Raw genomic sequence first — 9,320 nt, forward strand, 5'->3', positions numbered from 1 at the left:
TCCTAATTTTCTCTTACTCTCCTCTTCACTCTAGACCAGCACTCCCCATAGAAATTCAATACAAACCACATAAATAATTTTAAAATAAAAAAGGAAAAAGTAAGAGGTGAAATTAATTTTAGAATTATATTTTATTTAACCCAGTATATCTAAAATAGTATCATTTCAATATGTAATCAATATAAAAGTTATTAATGAGATACTGTACCTTCTTGTCTTTGAACTGATTACACCTGTGGCACATCTCAGTTTGGACTAGCCATTTTTTGAATGTCCAAAAGTCACATGTAGCTAGTGACTACTGGATTGGACAGTGCAGCTTCAGAGCCTCCCCCAAACTGACCTGTGAGCCTAAAATAGAAAAACCCATTTCAGTCTACCTTTTGTGTGTTTCTTTTGCTACTCACACATTACACTTCACTTCTGACATTTATGGTCACCAAATGTGTGGAGGTGTTGTCCCTACACAAGCAATTTTCTGTAATACTGGCTAGGTGTCCTACAGTTTAATTCAATTCTGACATTGTTTTCCTGGAGGTAGTGTCAGATCCCACAGGTTAAGTAAGGGCTCAGTCCTATGAGACCCCTCCCCCGAAACACACACACACACGCACTTCAGAAACCAGTCGCAAACCCAGGTGATAACCTATGTTTCTGACCAGTGACCCTGTCCTTGAGTTTGATTAATTTGCTACAGCTGCTGATGGGACTCAGGGCAACAGTTGCTTAAGTTTACCAGTTTATTAAAGGATGTGATAAAGGATACAGATGAACAGCCAGATGAGAGATACATAGGGCAAGGTCTGGGAGAGTCCTGAATACAGAAGCTTCTGTCCCCGTGGACAGAAGTAGGATAATCACCTTCCTGGTGTGGATGTGTTCGCTAACCTGGAAGCTCTCAGAACCTCACACTAAAGGGATTTTTTGAAGGCTTCATCACATAGGCACGATCAATTATTAATTACATTTCCAGCCTCTTTCCCCTCTATGGAGAAGTGTGTGTGTTGGGGGTGGAGGGTGCCAAAAATTCCAAGGTCTGTCTTGGACCAGCCACTCTCCAAGAGCCCATGTAGTCACCTTATTAGTACACAAGATGCTCTTATCACTCAGGAATTCACAAAGGTTTGGGACCCCTGTATTAGGGACAGGGTCAAAGACAAATATTAAAAGGAGTTGCCCTTACCACTTAGGAAATTACCAGTTTTAGGAGCTCTGTGTCAGGAACCAGGGCTAGAGACCAGTATATATTTTCTATTATCTCACACACCCAAAGCACCCTCTGGGAAAGGAGCATCACATTTCATACCCCTTCTACCCGCCAGTGATATTTGATTGTCCTAAATAAATGGGTCTTACATGGCTTGAAAGTGTACATGAGGTCTTATTGTACATTTTTAGAGTATACTCATAGAATTAGTAAAAAGGTGGGACGCCTGGGTGGTTCAGTCAGTTAAGCGTCAGCCTTCGGCTCAGGTCATGATCCCAGGGTGCTGGGATTGAGCCTGGCATTGGGCTCCCTGCTCCTTGGGGAGCCTGATTCTCCCTGTCCCTCTGCCTGCCATTCCCCCTGCTTGTGCGCACGCTCTCGCTCTCTCTCTGTTAAATAAATAATCTTAATTAAAAAAAAATGTAAAAATGTGAGACTAGAAAAGGAAGGTAAAGCTTATGGCAGAGAGAGGCGGATCTTGCAATAAGGCCTTTAGAAAAGTAAAGGAAGAGGAAGGAGAATATACAGGTTCCTTACATTCAAATGGTGGCAGTTGAAGGGAGAAGGGAACGGAGATACGTGTGAGAGTAGTGAGTAGCCTGTGCTTTATTGCCAAGTTTAATGAGCAGAATTAAATTTATGTAACCTTTGGTTATAACGTCATTATCTAACATATAGTTCTTAGCTGTGCCTTAGCTATTCTAGAGCTTTCCATTTTTTAACTAACTTAATCAGTATACAACAATATGAGCAGGTACTGTGATTTTATGTTTTACAGATGAGAAAATAAGACAGATGAGTCTAAGAAATAACCTCCTCAGCCATACAAATTAGGTTGAAGTGAACTTGTTAATTTTTCTACCTTAAGTTTCTATGCTTAGCTATTCTGCCTATCTACAAAGACATACCAAGACCCAGATATGAGTAAAGGCAAGGAGTCAATAACTTAAAAAATCATAAAATCCAAAAAATTTGAACGTTTAGGTATAGATTCAGGCAATTCCATCCCCCAAAATTCTTTAACAAAGCAAACAAATAAAAATACGTATCTATATTGTTAAAATTCAAAAGCCAGAGATCTTAAAAAATTTCTAGGAATCAAAGAATGGTGCTTGGGAATTCGTGGAATAGTATCTATCACGCACCTAAGACACACAGTTATCTCAGGATGATTTGTTGATTTAGTGATTCCATTCTGGTACACTGCCAGATGACCAAATTAGTATAACGGGGTACCTGAGAGTTCCCATGTTTAAATTTTTTTTTTTTTTTTTTTTTTTACGTTCCAGCTGGCACTACGAGATGCACTTTTGAAAAAAAGAAAAAGAATGAAGTAACCTGCAAGCAAATTTTCCATTCCAAGAAGAATGCTAAATTTGTATCATTATTTTGGAAATTAATCAAGAATGTTTGTTTACATTAAAAAGTCCTGAAGCACTGTATTGTGAAAAAGACAGTAAACCTGGTAGCAATTTAGTGTTTTTGTTTTGGAGATGGGTAATGGTGGGAATGTTTGAAATGTAACCAGTAGTGGTGTGGTAAAATCATTTTTATTTAGCATTCTTGAAAAAGAAAAAAATGTTGGGTGCCTACTAATTGTCACTGTAGATATAAAAGATGAATGAGCCATAACCCCTCACAAAAGGCATTCACAGCCTGTTTGGGAAATAGGAGGGGGCCGATGTGTGTCGTAAGTGTATTTATAGTGCAGTGTAAATAGTTCTCTATTAGAGATAGGTCTGTGCTTCTCTGGGGTCATAGAGGCCTCTGCAGGGCATGGGAGTTAAACATTTTCTCTTAAAACAGGACAATGTTACAAGAGTAAGAGATTCTTACTTGTATATAGGCTTAACCTGCTGAAAACAGGTCCCTGCTGTACAGACTTTTCGTAGCCAATTTAGCTCTTTTAGTCCATCCAAAAAATGTAAGTATTTTTTTGAATGCCAGGTACAGGCTTTTTCGTTAAGACCTCGCTTTTTAAATTGCCTTAAGTATAAATAGTAATCTTGGAGTGTCTTTAGTTTGTCATTTGGGCCACCATAGAGGAAAAAGAAATCAGATTGGTTTCCTCAGCCTGCCTTCGTGCTGTAGTATTTTTAGCCCACTGTTTGCTTTGTCTCAATAAAAGGTTCCTAATGTCAGGTAGGTACTATCGTGTGTGTTGAGTGCTGTATTGGTCTCCCTTCCTTAGGCATGTTTGAGTAGATTTCAGGGGACACAGAGCCATGGTCAGCCTCTGTTTGCAAGTCATTGCATTTGGAAATAGTTTGGTGCCTTTGCCTCAGATTTCCTAGATCATATTGTGATAGATGAGAAAAGTGTTCTATGATACTTCAGAATAAAAGGCAATTTTCTGCCCACCAGAAATAGAAAGTAGCTTCTAAAGCTTCTCTTGTTCATTTTCAGTGTTCACTTTTGGTTTTATTTGAAACTTTGGGACCTTCCGCAAAGATGCCTCAGATTACTGGATATTAGTTGTGAAATCGGAAGTTTAATGATTAAGTTGCACTGGCCTGGTGAGAGGAGTTCTCAGAGTCAACTTCAGCAACTTAACAGGAAGTGTCCGATGCAAATTTGACATTTCAGACCTGAAACTTCTTTTTTCTCTCTCTTTTTTTTTGTTTGCATTTTTGAACCGGGTGTCTCCTTGAGAGAGGCAAATAAAATTCAAAACGGCATAGCAGCTGGGGTCCACAGCTTTGCTGCATGACTTGTGATGGTACCTGGAAGTGTCATCCATCCTTTCCCTGGACCTTTGTACCCCATTTAGAGGCCAGGGGGCCAAAGTCCATTCTGTGCTCAGACTTCTGTGGCTTCACCCTGCTCTTAACTGAGGTTTATATGCAAGATAGAAAAATATCTAGTTTAAAAAGGTGAAAGTCTTAACTCTTATTTCTTAATTGCATAGTACCTTAATTCTACCCAATTCCTTTTGTTACTTTATAAATCTTCTCTTGAGAATATGTTCTGTAAACCTGAAGATCAAAGGTTGGATGCTGTCAGCAAAGGGCAGAGTGATCTTTCAGGGTCCCTTTTACCTTGAAGACGTCATCAGAGTCTGAGCTTCAACTTTTCAGTCTCTGTTTTTTGTCAGTCCTGAGGATGGATCCATTTCAGGGATGAACTCCCATTTCCATATAAAATGATGTATAAATCTAGAATGCTGATAACATCATGTATGTGATCTCAGCAAGTTCCACAAAAGGCAGAGTCTGTTCTCTGCTATATCACTAATGCTCATCGGTGCCCAGGATGTTAGGTGCCTAGCAAGTATTTGAATACGCGATTTATTCCCTGCCAGTTCTCTCTCTCTAAATATAATACCATCTACCTCATTGGTTGTTTTGCAAATTTTGACTGTTATAATAAGCACTTACCATGATATTTGCCACAAAGTAAGCATTCAGTAAATTTCACATCAAAGATTAGTATCTGTTTCTATTTTATATTTTGTTTAATCTTTGTGAAATGAAACAATTAGAGTTGCTACAAATATTTGTTTTACCCCTCCTCCATTCTGGGGGAATTAGTTTGAAATATAAAAATGTATATTGAATGCTCAATGTGTGGGTTGCAAACACAATGTTTGTGTCATATGGAAACCTTCAATACAATGAAGAAAATAGGCTTACAAAATGACAATACAAGGCTGCATATGGAGCTATCAGAAAAAGCACAGCATAGGGCTGAGAGCATCCTAAAAAGAGGGAAGTTCAGCTGGCAGGAGGGTGAAATGGCTATTAGCTAACAAACTGATGCTTATGATGAACTGGAAAGGCAGTAGGAACTATTCCTGAATCATACAAGTTATGGTTTAAAAGGTGGTATAATTTCTTAGAAGTTATGTATAAATTTTGTTTTCATTACCTCATATTCTAATTCTTTGAAAATTTGTAATCTATTTAAATTGTCACATGGCAGCTCAGAATTAATCAGAATGTTTAATTGGAATATTCTGTTCTTTAGATAAACACATTTTAAAATGTGTTACCAGGAATAATACAGTTCTACCAAATGACATCCTTTCATTGTATAAAAATTAAAACTAAAAATTGTTTTCTTAATTGTATTTTATGAGATTTTAAAAGATCTTGAAAGTGAATAGAGAAGTAAGGCACTGACATGGAGCTTTTTCTCATTTATAAGGAAATAAAATTCTCTCCTAGTACAGTCTTTGGTCAGTACTTATTTAAAAATGCAGAAAACAGAGCACAGCGAATTCCGCACTATTTAAACATCATATGTTTGTATAGGGCACTTCTTAAATGGTAATCTTGTCCTGCAAATTCTGCTTTCACTGTTTTGTCAATCCAGTTTCAGTGTGGAAATGGTTAAGTTACGATTTATCCACATGATGGAATATTTTGAAGACATAAAAATGTTTACAATAGGAAATGCTTATTATAAATGAAAACAAAATACAAAAGTATTTATAGCATCATCAAACTAGACATGTAAGACAATGAATAAAGGCCCAAGAGGAAATACTGTGTTGTTTATAAAATGATACTGTTTTTTTTTTTAAGATTATTTATTTATTTATTTATTTGACAGAGATAGACAGCCAGTGAGAGAGGGAACACAAGCAGGGGAGTGGGAGAGGAAGAAGCAGGCTCCCAGCAGAGGAGCCCAATGTGGGACTTGATCGCGGAACGCTGGGATCATGCCCTGAGCCGAAGGCAGACGCCTAACGACTGCGTTACCCAGGCGTCCCTAACTTGGATTTCCATGATTACTAGAGAGATTGATATGGTTTCACATAGATTTTTGTCATTTGGTTCTTTTTTTATAGCTTTTTTTTTTTTAATTATTGATTAGTAGGAGATCTTTATATATTCTGGATACCAGTTCTTTGTCAGTTACTTATGTGACACATATCTCCACAGATGGGCATTGCCATCTTTGTGACAAACTAAGTTCCCATATATACCTTGGGTCTGGGAATTTTCCAAACCAGTCCTGGATCCTTTTTTTTTAAATGGACTTTTTTTTATTTTTAAGATTCATTTATTTATTTGAGAAGAGAGAGAGCAGGGGTGGGGAGGTGGGCAGAAGGAGAGCGAATCCTGAAGCAGACTCCCCACTGAGCACAGAGCCCAATGCAGGGTTCGATCCCAGAACCCTGAGATCATGACCTGAGCTGAAACCAAGAGCTGCTGCTCAACCAACTGAGCCACCCAGGTGCCCCTAAATAGACATTTTTTTAGAGCAGTTTTAGATTCACAAAAAAACTTGAGTGCACCAGTGGGATACATTTGTTACAGTTCATGAACCTACATCATCATCACCACAAGTCATAGTTTACATTAGGGTTCACTCTTAGTTTTATATATGCTATGAGTTTAGACAAATGTATAATGGTATTTATACACCATTATAGTATCATAAAATGTAGTTCACTGCCCCTAAAATCCTCTCTGCTCTGCCTATTCATCCCCCTCTTCCCCTAACCCCTGGCAGCCACCAATGTTTTTACTAGAGTTTTGCCTTTTGCAGAATGTCACAGAGTTGGGGTCATGATACTATATACCATTTTGATACTGGTTTCTTTCATTTAGTAATATGTACTTATGTTAACGCCACGTTTCTTCATGGTTTGGATGGTTTCTTTTTAGTGCTAACTCCATCCTCTGGCTATAGCATGGTTGGTTTATCCATTCACCTACTCAAGGACATCTTGGTTGCTTCTAGGTTTTGGCAATTATGAATAAAGCTGTTATAAACATCCATGTGCAGGTATAGACATAAGTTTTCACCCATTTGGATTAATACCAAGGAGAGCAGTTGCTAGAGCATATGAAAAGAGTTCGTTCAGTTTTGTAAGAAACTGCCGCACTGTGTTCCAACGTGGCTGCACCATTTTGCTAGACTTCTTAGCAGTCCTAAGCTATTCTCCTCTCACATTTTACTATAATCAGCAAGAAAAAGGTAGGTGGCAATGTCAACATTTTGACTAGAAATCTAGCTAGGTTATTCGGTTCTTCAGTTACATTTTCTACCTTCCACATTACTGTAGGTGACAGTGTTGTTAAATGTCCTGCCACTAAGTAACAACCACCTTTCTCCAGTGGCCAATAACATGTTCCTCACTTCCCCTGAAGCTACTACTGGCAGTCTCCTTACTGGCCATCAGACCTCTAATAGTCTATTCAAGGAACTTCAGGCTTTCACTACCTTCCAGCTTCCACCTACCGCTCAGTTCCAAAGCCATGCCTACAATTTGAGGTGTTATGGTGGTAATGTTCACGTTACCCAACTCTTCATTAGTTATATACTGCTACATAACAATTTATCAAAATTTAGTGGCTAAAGCAATGAACATTATTCTGTGGTTTCTGTGGACCAGGAATTTGGGGGTGCCTTAGATGGGGCTGGAGGGTCCACTTCCAAGGTAGCTCATTCATATAGCTATTAGGAAGAAGACTCCATTCCTCTCTGACTCGTGGTAAAAGGTCTCAGTTCCTCAAGGCAGGAACCTTTTCACAGGGCTTTTTAAGTGTCTGTGGGGCGTGACAGCTGGCGTCCTGCTAAGTGAGCAATCCCAGAGGGCAAGGAGGCTGCAATGTGTTTGGTGATCTTGCCTTGCAAGTCAGACACCATCACTAAAGCAGTATTCTATTCATGAGAAACAAGTCATTAAGGATAGCTCACAGTCTCGGAGGGGAAATAGGCTCCACCATTGCACGGGAGGAGTGTTGAAGGATATGTGGCAATTTTTTGAAACTACCACACTGCTTTTAAACTGAACAAAATGAGAGAGGAAAGTCCAAGATGGAGTAGGAAACCTTAGTTTTGTCTGGTCCCAGGAAATCAGCTAGACAGCTATCAAATCATTCTGAGGGGCGCCTGGGTGGCTCAAGTGTCTGCCTTCGGCTCAGGTCAGGATCCCAGCGTCCTGGGATCAAGCCCCAGGTCAGGCTCCTGGCTCAGCAGGGAGCTTGCTTCTGTCTCTCCCTCTGCCTCTCCCCCTGCTTATGCTCGCTCTCTCTGTATCACTCTGTCTCAAACAAAAAAATAAAATCTTAAAAAAAATCATTCCGAACGCCTGCAAACTCAACCGGAGATCAAAGAAAAGAATAACTGCAACTCTACGAATAGAGAAGTGACCACTTTCTGCAAGGTAGGAGGTGCAGATAAGTGAATCCGAGTCGGTATTTGCGAAGAGAGACCGCAGCAGGAGGGAGCCTCCCGCGACCAGCTACCAGCAAGTGATACAGCAGCGGAGCACAAAATGGGAACTTTAGGAGTCTGCCCTGGTGAAGGACGTCACTCAGGTGGCTAACCGGACAGAACCCTACCTGGGACAGTGCGGTCTCAGGAAGACTGGGGGTGCCTGAGTGCAGCAGAGCTCCCAGGCATTGGAGCGGGGAAGCTGGCTGCAAAGAGTGAGCCCAGGAGTGGGCTCTCAGCTGGGGGTTGCCATAAACTGTGAACTGGGGCACAGTCAGGCGTGCTCTCCGGGCAAGGGCCCAACAAGCGGCAGAACCGGGGAGACCCCCTTTCCCCCTCCCCTGGGGAGGAGGCAGCAGGGATAGAAACACTCGGGTCTCAGGCCGGGTGAGCAGAAACCAGGCAGACCGGAGTGATTGACTGCTTTTCTCTGAGGGCTCACCGAGGAGTGGGCACCGAGCTTTCAGCTCTGCGGCAGGAAACAGGGAGGCCGTCATTTTCATTCTCATCTTCTAAAGCTGCCCAGAAAGCCTCCAAGAACAAAAGCCACAGAGAGCATTCCAAAGCCACTTACTTAGCCTGGTCCCTTGGCAAGGGCTGTGCAATTCCGCCCAAGGCAAAGGCAATTGGAGAACCAACGCAACAGGCCCCTCCCCCAGAAGATCAGCAAGAACATCCAGCCAAGACCAAGTTTACTGATCAGTGAGAACTGCAAAACTCCAGCGCTAGGGGAATACAGCCCAGAGACTTCATGGCTTTTTTCCATAATTCTTTAGTCCTTCAACTTTATTTTATTTTATTATTATTTTTTTAATTTTTCTTCTTTCCTTGTTCAACCATTTCTTATTTATCAATTCCTTTTTAAATTCTTTTTTAATTTTCATTTTTTTTTAAAGATTTTATTTATTTATTCGACAGAGACAGAGACAGCCAGCGAGAGAGG

At 40.4% G+C, this 9,320-nt stretch overlaps 1 protein-coding gene across 2 annotated transcripts in view; it reads left to right on the top strand.

The window, feature by feature from the left end:
* SDAD1 (SDA1 domain containing 1) overlaps positions 1-5,380 on the top strand; it is a 28,694-nt gene extending 23,314 nt beyond the window's left edge. For both annotated transcript variants that reach the window (XM_002924727.4, XM_034671671.1), the window contains exon 22: positions 2,497-5,380. In XM_002924727.4, coding sequence (XP_002924773.1) covers positions 2,497-2,544 — 48 coding nt within the window. In that variant the 3' untranslated portion in view covers positions 2,545-5,380. The remainder of the gene's footprint in view (positions 1-2,496) is intronic.
* Positions 5,381-9,320: the final 3,940 nt, after the last annotated feature.

The sequence above is a fragment of the Ailuropoda melanoleuca genome, chromosome 11, assembly GCF_002007445.2.
Source record: "Ailuropoda melanoleuca isolate Jingjing chromosome 11, ASM200744v2, whole genome shotgun sequence".
Classification (NCBI taxonomy): Eukaryota; Metazoa; Chordata; class Mammalia; order Carnivora; family Ursidae; genus Ailuropoda; species Ailuropoda melanoleuca.